The sequence below is a fragment of the Chiloscyllium punctatum genome, chromosome 8 (genome assembly GCF_047496795.1).
Source record: "Chiloscyllium punctatum isolate Juve2018m chromosome 8, sChiPun1.3, whole genome shotgun sequence".
Taxonomy (NCBI): Eukaryota; Metazoa; Chordata; class Chondrichthyes; order Orectolobiformes; family Hemiscylliidae; genus Chiloscyllium; species Chiloscyllium punctatum.
Window position 1 is genome coordinate 2,788,047 of NC_092746.1, and position 14,691 is coordinate 2,802,737.

A 14,691-nucleotide genomic window follows, 5' to 3' on the forward strand; every position below is an offset into this window, starting at 1 on the left:
AAAGCCCTTCATAAACCAATCAGTTGCTGGAAGGTGCAATCGGCTTTCTCATCTTAACATAGAACATTACAGTACACAACTGCCTGCCTCGATGTTGCGCCGACCTGTCATACCAATCTGAAGCCCATCCAATCTACATTATTCCATGTACGTCCATATGCTTGTCCATTGACGACTTAAATGTACTTAAAGTTGGTGAATTCCATGCCCTTACTACTCCCTGAGTAATGAAACTACCTCTGACATCTGTCCTATATCTATCACCACTCAATTTAAAGCTATGCCCTCTCATGCTCACTGTCACCATACTTGGAAAAAGGCTCTCCTTGTCCACCCTATCTAACCCTCTCATTATCTTATATGTCTCTTTTAAGTCACCTCTCAACCTTCTTCTCTCTAATGAAAACAGCTTCAAGTCCCTCAGACTTTCCTTGTAAGACCTTCCCTCCATACCAGGCAACATCCTAGTAAATCTCCTCTGCACCCTTTCCAAAGCTTCCACATCCTTCTTATAATGCGGTGACCAGAACTGTACACAATACTCCCAAAGCGGCCGCACTAGAGTTTTGTACAGCTGTAGCAAACCTCATGGCTCTGGAACTCGATCCCTTTATTAATAAAAGCTAAAACACTGTATGCCTTCTTAACAACCCTGTCAACCTGAGTGGCAACTTTCAAGGATCTGTGTACCCGGACACCGAGATCTCTCTGCTCATCTACACTACCAAGAATCTTACCATTAGCCCAGTACTTTGCATTCTGGTTACTCCAACCAAAGTGAATCACCTCACATTTGTCGCATTAAACTCTATTTGCCAACTCTCAGCCCAGCTCTGCAGCTTATCTATGTCTCTCTGTAATCTACTACATCCTTTGTCACTATACACAACTCCACCGACCTTAGTGTCGTCTGCAAATTTACTAACTCACCCTTCTTCGCCCTTATCCAGGTCGTTTATAAAAATGACGAACAGCAGTGGACCCAACACCGACCCTTGCGGTACACCACTGGTAACTGGACTCCAGGATGAACATTTCCCATTAACCACCTACCTCTGTCTTCTTTCACAAGCCAACTACTGATCCAAACTGCTATATCTCCCACAATCCCATTCTTCCGCATTTTGTACAATAGCCTACTGTGGGGAACCTTATCGAATGCCTTGCTGAAATCCATATACACCACATCAACCAGTTTACTCTCATCTACCTGTTTGGTCACCTTCTCAAAGAACTCAATAAGGTTTGTGAGGCATGACCTACCCTTCACAAAACCGTGCTGACTATCCCTAATCAAATTATTCTTTTCTAGATGATTATAAATCCCATCTGTTATAACCTTTTCCAACACTTTACCAACAACTGAAGTAAGGCTCACTGGTCTATAATTACCAGGGTTGTCTCTACTCCCCTTCTTGAACATGGGAACCACAATTGCTATCCTCCAGTCTTCTGGCACTATTCCTGTAGACAATGATGATTTCAAGATCAATGCCAAAGGCTCGGCAAACTCCTCCCTGGCTTCCCAGAGGATCCTAGGATAAATCCCATCCAGCCCAGGGAACTTATCTATTTTCACACTCGGCAGGATTTCTAATACCTCCTCCTTGTGAACCTCAATCACACCTCGTCTAGTAGCCTCTATCTCAGTAATCTCCTCGACAACATTGTCGTTTTTTAGGGTGAATACTGTTGAAAAGTATTCATTTAGTGCTTCCTCCATCTCCTCTGACTCCACACACAACTTCCCACTACTATCCTTGACTGGCCCTAATCTTACTCTCGTCATTCTTTTATTCCTTATATACCTATAGAAAGCCTTAGGGTTTACCCTGATCCTATCCGCCAACAACTTCGCATGTCACCTCCTGGCTCTTCTGAGCTCTCTCTTTAGGTCTTTCCTGGCTACCTTGTAACCCTCAAGTACCCTAACTGAGCCTTCACATCTCATCCTAACATAAGCCTTCTTCTTCCTCTTGACCAGAGATTCCACTTCCTTCGTAAACCATGGCTCCCGCGCTCTACAGCTTCCTCCCTGCCTGACAGGTACATACTTATCTAGGACACACAGTAGCTTTTCCTTGAATAAGCTCCACATTTCTAACGTGCCCATACCCTGCAGTTTCCTTCTCCATCCTATGCTTCCTAAATCTTGCCTAATCGCATCATAGTTGCCTTTCCCCCAGCTGTAACTCTTGCCCAGTGGTATACACCTATCCCTTTCTATCATTAAATTAAACATAACAGAATTGTGATCGCTATCATCAAAGTGCTCACCTACTTCAAAGTCTAACACCTGGCCGCGCTCATTACCCAGTACCAAATCTAATATGGCTTCGCCCCTTGTTGGCCTGTCTACATACTGTGTCAGGAAACCCTCCTGCACACACTGGACAAAAACGGACCCATCTATAGTACTCGTACTATAGTGTTCCTAGTCAATATTTGGAAAGTTGAAGTCCCCCATGACTACTATCAGGCTGTGGTTTTCCTCATCCAATCTCTCAAGCTTTCGTACTCAGTTAGCTGTTAGCTAAGTGTGAGCTCTCCACAGAAGCTACCACACCTGCTGAGTTTCTCCTGCAATCGCTGTTTTTGTTTGAGATTTCCAGCAGCCACAGTTCTTTGTTTTATTATAGCAAGAAGCTAAAATGGTATTTGATTAAACGGCCAATGCAAAACCCCAGACGAGGTCAATGGATTCTAGATCTCTCACCAGGCTCCCCACTTGAGTGTCTTGTCAGGATATAATTCTGATTTCAGTGAGGCTCAGGTGAGAATGTAAAACAATGACTATCTGCCTGACCCACAAGCCCATCTTTCACCCATTACTACTTGCATTGTGATACACTCATCTTCAATTTAAATCCTCACAGCAACTGTATTTAATAAAGATAAACAGAGGGTATAATGTGGGAAACCAGCCAACAATACTTTGGAACAAGTCTCAAAGTCAAAAAAGCATGGAAAAGGGTGAGTTGAGTCAGAGGTGATTTTGGGTGATGCTACACAGGTGGTCTTAATAATCATGCAAATATGAGCTTGGAAGCTTATCTTAGAGTTGGGTTGTGACTGGCCTGGCTTAACCTCAATAGTTGCCAAGAAGATGATTTCGGCAATGGAATTTTGAGTAAGGATTGAAGATGACTGATTCAGTCTTCCCAATACTTGATTGAATGTAATTTCTGCTTATCCAGTACTGAATGTCAAACTAATCTGGTAATTTACACCATTTAGCCTCATTCTAAGAAATAATAGGCATAGTCCCTTCTGCAGGTTGTCTAACATAGAACATAGGGGTGGCACGGTGGCTCAGTGGTTAGCACTACTGCCTCACAGTGCCAGGGTTCGATTCCCTCCTTGGGTGACTGTCTGTGTGGAGTTTGCACATTCTCCCCATGTCTGCGCGAGTTTCCTCTGGGTGCTCTGGTTTCCTCCCACATTCCAAAGATGTGCAGGCCAGGTGAGTTGGTCATGCTAAATTGTCCATACTGTTAGGTGTAGTAGTCAGGGATAAAGATAGGGTTGGGTAATGGGTCTGGATGGGCTACTCTTTGGAGGGTTGGTGTGGACGTGTTGGGCCAAATGGCCTGTTTCCACACTGTAAGTAATCTAATCAAATCTAAATTATAGCGCAGTTCAGGCCCTTCGGCCCTTGATGTTGCGCCGACCTGTGAAACCAATCCGAAGCCTATCTAACCTACAATTTTCCATTCTTGTCCATATGCCTATCCAATGATGACAAAAATGCCCTTAAAGTTGGTGAGTCTACAACTGTTACAGGCAGTGCATTCCATGCCTGTACTACTCTCTGAATAAAGAAACTACCTCTGCCACCTGTCCTATATCTATCACCCCTCAATTTGAAGCTATGTCCCCTAGTGTGAGCCATCACCATCCGAGGAAAAAGGCTCTCACTGTCCACCCTGTCTAACCCTCTGATAATATGAGATGTCTGAATTAAATCACCTCTCAACCTTCTTCGCTTGACTGAAAACAGCCTCAAGTCCCACAACCTTTCCTCATAAGACCTTCCCTCGATACTAGGCAACATTCTAGGAAATCTCCTCTGAACCCTTTCCAACATCCTTCAACATCCTTCCTATAATGCAGTGACCAGAACTGTACGTAGTATTCCAACTGCGGCCACACCAGAGTTTTGTACAGCTGCAGCATGACCTCATGGTTCCGAAAACCCTCTACTAATAATAGATAACACACTGTATGCCTTCTTAACAGCCCTATCGACCTGGGTGGCAACTTTGAAGGATCTATGTACATGAACACCGAGATCTTTCTGCTCATCTACACTACCAAGAATCTTAGCATTCGCCCAGTACTCTACATTCCTGTTACTCCTTCCAAAGTGAATCACCTCACATGTTTCTGCATTAAACTCCAGTTGCCACCTCTCAGCTCAGCTATGCAGCTTATCTATGTCCCTCTGTAACCTACAACATCCTTTGGCGCTATCCACAACTGTAACAATCTTAGTGTTGTCCACAAATTTACTAACCCATCCTTCTACACCCTCATTCAGGTCATTTATAAAAATGACAAACAACAGTGTACCCAAAACAGATCCTTGCAGTACACCATGAGTAACTGAACTCTCGGATGAACATTTCTCATCAACCACCACCCTCTGTTTTCTTTCAGCTAGCCAATTTTTGATTGAAACACCTAAATTGCCCTCAATCCCATGCCTCTGTATTTTGTGCAGTAGCCTACCATGGGCAACCTTATCAAACGTCTACTGAAATCCATATACACCACATCAACGGTTTTACCCTCATCCACCTGTTTGGTCACCTTCTCAAAGAACTCAATAAAATTTGTAAGGCACTACCTGCCCTTCACAAAACCGTGCTGACTATCCCCAATCAACTTAATCTTATTGAGATGATTATAAATTTTATCTCTTATATAACCTGTTCAAACACTTTAACCACAACCGAAGTAAGGCTCACTGGACTATAATTACCAGGGTTGTCTCTACTCCCCTTCTTGAAAAAGGGGACAACATTTGCTATCCTCCAGTCTTCTGGTACTATTCCTGTAGACAATGACGACATAAAGATCAAAGCCAAAGGCTCGGCAATCTCCTCCCTGTATTTTCTGTTAAACCAATTCAAGTTGTTGCAATTCTCCAAATAAATAAAAAACTATGTATTATTTTTAATTATGCACAGTAATTTTGTTACCAACTATAGCCTTACAATTATATATGTACATGTATCTATTTATTAAGTGTAACCATGGTCTCACAACTTAAGATAGTTTTTCATCTTAACTGGGATTCCCTACCTGTATTTTTTACAGAAATAGTGAGGTGGTATCTTTTAACTCAAAAGCAAATCTTCTTTTCTTGAGACGCCTATAAAATGGTTCTACCTCACAACGAGCCTTAAAACAAAGAACCAACAGTGTCTGTCGTGTGCAGACATGCAATGCAATCAAGTGATTCATGAGAAAAGGAAGACTGAACTTCTTTTACAGAAACAACAATCTCCCCTCAGGCAAATTTCTTATTCCAGGTGATTAGAGCAACTCAGTCAGTTTAGGTGTGTGTAAGCTAATGTGAAGAATCTTTGTTTTACAATATTGCAGCAATACTAAAATACATTTGACAATTCAAAAGAAAGTCTGTATTGGTTCCACACAATTTGAGCAATGTCAAAGGTTTAACAAATTTGATCTAGTTATATGTGGAAACTACATAGCCAAGTAATTCCAGTTCCAATTGATTCAGATTTTTTTTGGGCCCTGCAGCTCAGACAAATTAAATTCAGTCAGTCAATCAGTTGTAAAACAGCTGGATTTAATTGGCTAATGAATTTAGTTAAAGTTTGGTAGATGATTAAATGAAAAATGCAATTAAATAGATAATGTATTCTCTGCCAACCCAACTTTAAGTTGTTCTCAATTGTTTGATTTGCACGAAACCTCCTAAAATTAGGTTAATGCTAAATACCTAAAAAGATACGAGTATTGAATAAACCAAAGTTAAAATTTTATTCTTGGATTGAAGAAGATTTTTCTGATGTATTTAATCTCACATAATTTAGCATTCCCTTTTGCCCAATTGTGACCATGGTCTGTGCACTAATCTACTGCTATGATAGGCATAAGATTCCCTACAGTATGGAAGCAGGCCCCTTGGCTCAACAACTCCACACCGACCCTCCGAAGAGCAACCCACCCAGACCCATTCCCTTACATTTACCCCTGACTAATGTACTTAACACTATGGTCAATTTAGTGTGGCCAATTCACCTGCCCAGCGCATCTTTGGATTGTGAGAGGAAAGCCATGCGAACATGGGGAGAATGTGCAAACTCCACACAGACCCCAAGGTGGGAATTGAACCCAGGTCCCTGGCGCTGTGAGGTGCTAACCACTGAGTTACTGTGCCACCCAAGCACGAGAGCCACAAAGGTAACATGCCCTCCTTTATAATTTCTGAATTCTAATCAATTTGATTTCAGCCACCCAGAAGTGAATATACAGTGAATATACTATTGCCTGTACCATTGGGGTGGGGGGGTGAAACAATCAGTTTTGATTTAGTTTAGCCACATCCTTGTCAATCACCCCTGTTATTAGGGCAAGTAACCGAGATTAACGCAAAATACGGAACTAGAAAAGATGTTCCCTCAATGCTTTCACCATTTATTTGTTTTGCAATTGACCACACCAAGCAGGAAGGTTTCAAGTTTGATTTTTTCTGCCTCCTAAATTATCTAATCAAAGCAGGAGGAATGCAAGTTTAAAAATTCAAATTTGCTGCAAAATGGCTGAGTTAGAGAAGATTGGATTGGCAGGGTCAACATTCCTGCATGACCCTTATTGTGAGTGCACATCTGAGGACCTCTGGTGAAGGCAGAATTTGAATCTTCAGTGATGCCCCCCATCACCCCCTCATTTGTAATTTTACCTGAGAGAAATAACTATTTGGGTGAGGTCAAACCAGCTAGAAGTCAAACATTTCAGGACAGAAGAAAGAAATACACTTCTGTCCACCTCAAAAGATACAAGCAGGTAGCATTGTTTAAAGAAAGGAAGGCTTGATGGATACATAATGAAGAAAAGAATAGAAGAATCTGTAGTAGGTTTGAAAGATGAAATTAGAATGGGAGGTAGCTTATCTGAAGTATAAATATTTGCATAGAAGAGTTAAAATAAATGGGCTGTTGTTATGCTTTTTATTCTGTATCTTTGATTACGATAAAGGGGGATAAAGAATCATTGCAACATTGCAGTATGTAATATCAGTTTTATTGTAAAATTGTGGGAGACTAGTTGTGGTCCTGATGTTGCTCGAATTCCTGATGGTCATCTGCATTTTCCTTCCATTGTCCTTAACAAATGTTATTCTGTAGCTTTATAGGGTAAATCCTGTTAAGTATGGTCTATGTTAAAACATAGCAAGTAAATAACAGCCGAACAGTACACATAATAATGATTCAATTAAAGCATGCTACAGATCCAGTCCAGATATATCACTGGCTGACAATCGATAACTTGTAAAACCTCGAGTATTTTAAATACTGAAATGTCACCTCTGCCCCTGTCAAAATAAAAACAGTATTTTTAAGTATTCCTATCCATCATTTGTGTTTACTCCCTATTAAAACACACAAGGCTAGATTTTATTAGTGATCAAATGTCCTATTCTTTCAACTACTACATTTTAAATAAATTGTAAATGACATGAATTCTGGAAGCCACATACACCATTTGAGCTATTGTCTGGGATGTTAAAATAAAGTGAGAAAGGTGGTAATAAACTGGGTTAGCGCACTAAAGTTCTGCGTCAGATCGTAAAAGGGGACAGGTTCACTTCTTAAGATTCATTGCAAGGCAATTTATACCATACATCTGAATAAGTTCCTTTGGAGGACGTGCATTTCTTCCCACAGAGAAAATTTGTATTGTTGATGGAAACATGGGTGTGGGGATGGTATGGGGGAGAAATGTTAGTGTCATCCCGCTTACTTGGGCCCACTAAGAGCGTGTTATCAGTACAGGTGAACCAACAAATCTTCTGTCTGTTTCTTAACTTTAGAATAGAACTGATACAATTTCAAAAATTACCTCAAAAATTAATCACAAAAAATACTGAAAGTTGGAAATCTTGCAAAATAACTGTTTATTTGTGTTTTACTTTAAGCTGTTTTATTAAATATCCTTTCCTTTTTAATTTGGAATTAAGTTTCAATTCCCTTCTTGTGATTTTATCGATGACTTTACACATTTTGTACATTGTATCTAATCCAGTGGTAAGCATTGGATATATCTGTAAAAGGAATATCTTCTGCATAGTTCCAATAGCTTTTAAAAATGAAAATGATAGCAAATCAACTTTATGGCATTTTTTATAGTGACTATTTTCTAACAATATTATAAACAATCAGCAAAGCAAAACTGAAACCAGTGTCAGAAAAAAATAACAAAAACAAAGAAAGGAGTTAAAAGTGCTTTGCAATGGAAAGCTGCCCTGAAAAGCTTCTTTGTTTTATAATGCCTGAGCATAGTTTAAATACAATTATGGTTCTTGTTGGGCTATGAATGTTCTTAAGTGAGGTGGCTCAGATCTTTATCTTGGCGGTTTTCAAATTAAATTAGTGCAGAATTGCTCCCAGTCACCTGGAATCAACAAGTTTTTCCGACAGTAAGCTTCACTTCCATTGCGTCTGTGTTAGGTGTATTTATGTCAGCACTAAGTTGTGAAAACTGTACAGCCAGACGTTTTATAACTATATCTTTTTTTTTGGGTAGATCTGCTTCAGAACAAGCCTTTCAATTTCTGTGTGTACTTGAACCGAATTAGTCCCACATGTGAGACAAAAACTTGAAGCATTTTAAGACTCTGTATGACAAAACAGATGGACAGTTTACATTTTTTCATACAGTACATTTTGCAAGGTCTTTTGTTACAAACAAAGTTGCCTAACACCTCAATAAGTACATTAACACCTTATGGTTAAAGACCTTCAAAGTCTGACTCTCTAAGATAAGTCAGTGGTCACAGACAAGTCTGTTAGCCACAGACAAGTGTCAGGCTAATCCTCTAGAGACCAGGTGAATATTTCCCTTGCCCTTTACTCTCAGCTTGCTGAGCTAACTAGGCGCTTATGCATTACATCATTGTATATAGGATTGCTCACCGAACTCTATCAATCCACATGCAGGCATATCTGTAGTACGAACTTAGTAGAATAATACAGCAAAACAAAACAATCAACTGGATACACTGAGAGAACCAAGGCAAACTTCTTACACCAAATGAAAGGATTCAAAAGATAATACGTGTAAAGATTTAAAAAGCTACTCAATAACTAGTAAATTAAAGTTGAAAATTGATAACAAACCTCATGGACATCACTGAGCTTGAATTCCCTGCTGATGTACAGAACATGAGAGCACAGTGTACATGAAGGATAAGAGCCAAGGCTTAACTAGCCCGTGTGAGTCATATCCTTCCCATCTGATTCCATGCCAGACAATGATGTAATGCACTGGCCACTCTCCCCAGCTCAGCACTATGAAGTCACCACTATATCTGGCAAGCCCAAAGTAAACTTAATGTAACCAAAACAACCCCAGGCCAAGTTCCAGACATACAGAGACTTGGTGGTGCTATTACCATTGGAAACAGGATAAACAGACAGAGAAACAGTGCTGCCTCAAAGAAGCAGCAGCTGTTTAAAGTTCAGAATAAACACTTTGAGTAGTGTAAGTGATTTATTGGTTTTAATCAGAATCAAGATAGAGTGAACAGAAATGTAATGTGCACAGTACTTCTATTTCACTCCAAGAAAATTCCGATAAAATAAATCATGACAAGCTTTTACAGCCAGTTTGAGGTTAAGTAGAATATAGCAAGTTTAGTTGTATCGAGTTTGTTATGAATCAAAGCTAGATGTTATGCCATAGAATTCATAACATAATTATTGAAAAGGATTATTGCAAAAAAGATTACTTCATCACCATCAATGGAAAGAAAGCAGCAATTGTAGTGGTGTTTCCTATCAAATATGATCCAACAATTTTCAGTTTTTAAAACTAAGTAGGCAATTTGTTTTCACCTACTGTCAAACATACAGCTTTTTCAAAAGTGGTTTACCCTTTTAAAAAATAATTACCTGTGCAATGAATATTATAAAATAATTTTCTGAAACGTATTGTTATCAGATTATCAATATTAACAATTAAATGCTAAATATAATCATATGTCATCCCTCGAACTAAGATGTCATACTGTTTAAAATAAATGGGTTATTATCTCTGTTAAAGTAAATGGTCAGAGAGGTTTCGTACAAATGCTTTAACATTGACATCGAATGTAAACATTACACTTCTAAGTTTTCTTACAAGCCTTATACATCTTCTCGTTGTAAATGTAAATATATCCATAAATTAGTTTTTGTGAAATAGGAGAATTTTAGGGAAAAGTTGCACAACAATACTGATAATTCGACACCTTGATAAGCACAATAAATGCTTAGAAAGGAGATGACCATACCGTTTCACAACGCTGCCTCTCCATCCAGTCTCAAACCTAGGGAAGCTTCAGATCAGCAATACAACTTTCCATTTTCTACTCTTTACATCTAATTGTTTTTAAAAAGTTGTGAAAAATTGTATCCTACTAGCAAATAAGTATCTTACATTATTCAATATTTCATGGTGAAGTCGATTAACATCTGGGCAAAATGAGGGCCCAGTTTACATATTGCCATCTTCAAAGCCTAACTGGAGGCTGCTTTATCTGCTGCAGCCAAATAACATTTTTATTGTCTAATTCTATTTTGGTTTCTTCTCTAACCTTTCAGGTACCTTCACCCTATCATGTAATAAATAATTCACCCTGTTAAATCATCCTATATCAGTCAAAAATCAAATGCCTCCCTCACAAACCTTAGCGTCTTTGGCAAACATCTTCCTTCATTCTTCCCAAAAAAATCTATACTGAACAATGCTTTCTTGGCAATTTGAACCTAAACCTAAATTCTCCAATCCTTTTCCCCTCTGATGTCTATAGCTTCCTCACATCAATAATCTTACCTTTCAATAATAATACCTACTCACATCCACAGCCACTCTTACAAACTCTCTATCCCATGCAACTTCTCCTCTGGCAAAATGAAGTCAATAGAAATTAGGGTGAAATCTTCCACTGGGTGGAGTCATATCTAGCCAGAAGAAAGATGGTTATGGTTGTTGAAAGCCAATCATCTCAGCCCCAGGAAATTACTCAGCGTAGTGACCTAGCCCAAACATTTTGCTGTTTCATCAGTGATCTTCCCTCCATCATATTTTTAGAAGTGGGAATGATTTATGATGATGGAACAATGTTTATCACATTCACAACCTGTCAGATATTGAAACAGTTTGCGTCCATTTTGTATCCAATGACCAGAAATCAACTCAATTAGTCAAATAAATACTGTGGCTACAAGAACAGGTCATACATCAGTGATTCTGCAGTGAATAATTCATCTCTTGACTCTCCAAATCCTGGTCACTATCCATAAAGCTCAAGTCAGTAACATGATGAAAATTCATCCCTCCAGGAAATTGGACTGCATCTCAAAACGCATTCAAGATATTTGATGCCATCAAGGATACAGCAGTCCACTTTATCCACTCCATCCACTACCAATCACAGTGACAGCAGTGTGTACCATCTACAACGTGCACTACGACAACTCACCAATACTACTACGACAGCATCTTCCAAATCCGCAACCTCTACTATCTAGTGGGACAAGGACAGCAAACATATGGGAGTTTCCTCCAAACCATCCTGACTGGGAACAATATTCCTTCACAGTCAATGTACCAAAATCTGGGAACTTCCTTGGAACAGTGTTGTGGGTATACCTGCTCCAGATGAGCTACAGTGGTTAAGGAAGGCAGATCATCATCACCTTCTTGACTACAATTAGGTAATATGTGATCGCCTGTGAGCAAGAAACACCAACATCCTATGGAAGAACAAAACAGTTTCCACAATTGTGATCACACATAAGCTATCTTTGGCTATTTCATCAACTTCTTTTTCAGCCATTTGTAAATGGTATTCTGAATCTCAGTAAACTTTCAGGCCTTTCTCAATCTTACCCTAATCCAACTCTCTTTCCTTCAAGGCTTATTTGATATTCAGATCCCAGATTTCCCAATCATTCAACCCTCTCATTCCTACCACTTACCCAGCAAAGTTTCCACCTTGACATCCTTAAATCTGATAATATACATTTGAGTGCATCTGGAATAAGACCAGCCATGTCATTCATCACCAGAATTGATTGACCACTAGATCCTGGATAGCAAGAATACCTATATCTGAAACGCAAGTGAGGTGGGTGGGATGTAGTGAACATTACAGTAAATTTGTCAAAGATATAACGATGGAAGTTATACAAAACTCTGATGACTGTAAAGGATCACAGGAAGATAATCTGGTTAGTGAAATTGGCAGTTGCAATTTAATATAGAATAACGTGAGGTAATGTATTTTGTGAAGGAAAGCAATGACTCGATTTATATAGTGCCTGCAATGTAGTAAAATGTTCCAAGGCACTTCACAGTCATGCAATCACACATAAATTGGCATGAAACTGAAAGAAGGAAACCATGGGCATATTCTTGTTGTGGTGTTTGGTGTCTCGCCTACAGGCTGGAGAGCCAGCAAGAGGCCTCTTTTCAGGAAAGACTGACAAAACACATACCAATCAGGCAGTGGTGAGGCCACCAGCAGGCCTTCCTGAGGAATGAACACCCTGGGTTTGTGAGGCCCTCCCAGCGAGAGCTGCCACATCAGAGACCGGCAACTCGGCAGCACCATGGAGGAGACCACAACTGCTGAAGAACATCTCTCTAGAGTTTGTCGAGTTGTGGGATAACCCCACCTCAAATAAAGGCAATATGTAATCCATACAGTTTGATCTGACTTGAAACAACTCGCAGTGGGGCAGGAAGACTCACCTTGGGCGTTCCCAAAAAGAATATAATTCTGGTGAAGACAGCAGTGTTGACAGAATTAGACCTAATTAAATGCCCTTTCCACCTCCAAGGTCATCACCAGTGACAGCAGACAATTCCGCCCATTTAGACAACTTCGTCAAAGACTAGGTTTTAAAGGGAATTTTTAAGAGGAGAGGTGGAAAGTTTGAGGAAGGAATCACATAACTTAGACCCATGACACATCGACAAAAACAAGAATTTGCTGCTCATAAAGAGAAAGTGCTGAATGACTTGAAGAAACACAGAGACCAGAAATATAAACAAGTAACACCCTTAAAGTTTATAATATATGGGACATAGTGTGCAGTAACAGGCCATTTGGACCAATTAGTCCATGCTGGTATTTATATTCCACTTGGCCCTAGTGTCCTATCCTTCCTCTTCTGTCAGCACAATCCTCTGTTCCCTTCTCCCTCCTCACTGCTTTTCTAACAACTACTTGAACTCAGGACATTCAGGACAGCCTTCAGGCCCTCTGCTTCTTCCTCTCCAACAGGCCATTCAGTCCCCTTCCACCAATTCTCTCCTCCACCTTGTGAACTAGTCCTCACCCTCAATAACTTTTCCTTCAACTCTTCCCATTTCCTCCAAATCCAGGGGGTAGCCATGGGCTCTAGCATGGGCCCCAGCTAGGCCTGCCTATTTGTCGGCTACATTGAACAGTCCTTCTTTAGTACCTACACAGGCACTGTTGCTCAACACATATTGATGACTGTGTCAGTGCTGCATCCTGCACCCAGGCTGAACTGGAACAGTTCATCAACTTTGCCAACAACTTCCACCCCGCCCTTAAGTTCACATGGTCTATCTCAGACACCTCCCTCCCCTTTCTTGACGTTTTTGTTTCCATCTCCAGCGACAGTCTACAGATGGACATTTCCTATAAATCCACAGACTCCCATAACCACCTGGACTACACCTCCTCCCACTCAGTGTCTTGCAAAAACTCCATTCGGTTTTCCCAATTCCTCCATCTCTGTCACATCTGTCCAGACGAGGAGACATTCCATTCCCATGCATCCCAGATATCGACCTATATTGAACAATATGCTTTCCCCATCTCCCCGTCATCCAGACAGCCCTCCACCACACCTCCTCCATTCCCCATTCCACTGCTCTAAAACATCCACTCCAAACATAATAATACCAGGGTCCCCGTTTTCCACACCTTCCACCCCACCAGTCTCTGCATCCAACACATCATCCTTAAACACCTCCGCCAACTCCATAGACCCCACCACCAAGAACATCTTTCCCTCCCAACCCCTCTCTGCCTTCCTCAAGGACTACTCTCTTCATCACTCCTGAATTCCCGGGTGCCTTCCTCTACAATCATAAAAGATGCAAAGTCTGCTGGCACACCACCCTGCTGACCTCCAGCCAGGGGCCCCAAACAGTCTTTGCAGGTGAGACAGATGTTTACCTGCCTCTCCTCCAACCTAGTTTACTGTAACTGGTGCACGCAATGTAATTTTCTCTACATTGAGGTGACCAAACATAAACTAAGGGTACGTTTCGCTGAGCATCTCAGCTGGGCCCGCAAGAGCCACCCTGACCTCCCAGTCACTACCCATTTCAATTCCCCTTCCCATTCCCATTCCCAGTCTGACATGACCATCCTTGGCTTCCTCCATTACCCCAGTGAATCAGACAGCAAAT

General features: G+C 40.6%; 1 protein-coding gene across 5 annotated transcripts in view; it reads right to left on the bottom strand.

Moving 5' to 3' along the window:
* creb5b (cAMP responsive element binding protein 5b) overlaps positions 1-14,691 on the bottom strand; it is a 477,031-nt gene that overhangs the window by 208,093 nt on the left and 254,247 nt on the right. Inside the window, exon 1 of one of the 5 annotated variants that reach the window (XM_072575046.1) lies at positions 9,375-9,420. The exons of the other annotated variants lie outside the window; for them this stretch is intronic. Within the exon in view, the coding sequence (XP_072431147.1) occupies positions 9,375-9,385 (11 nt within the window). The 5' untranslated portion in view covers positions 9,386-9,420. Of the gene's footprint in view, positions 1-9,374; positions 9,421-14,691 lie in introns of those variants that run through there. 5 annotated transcript variants of the gene reach the window in all.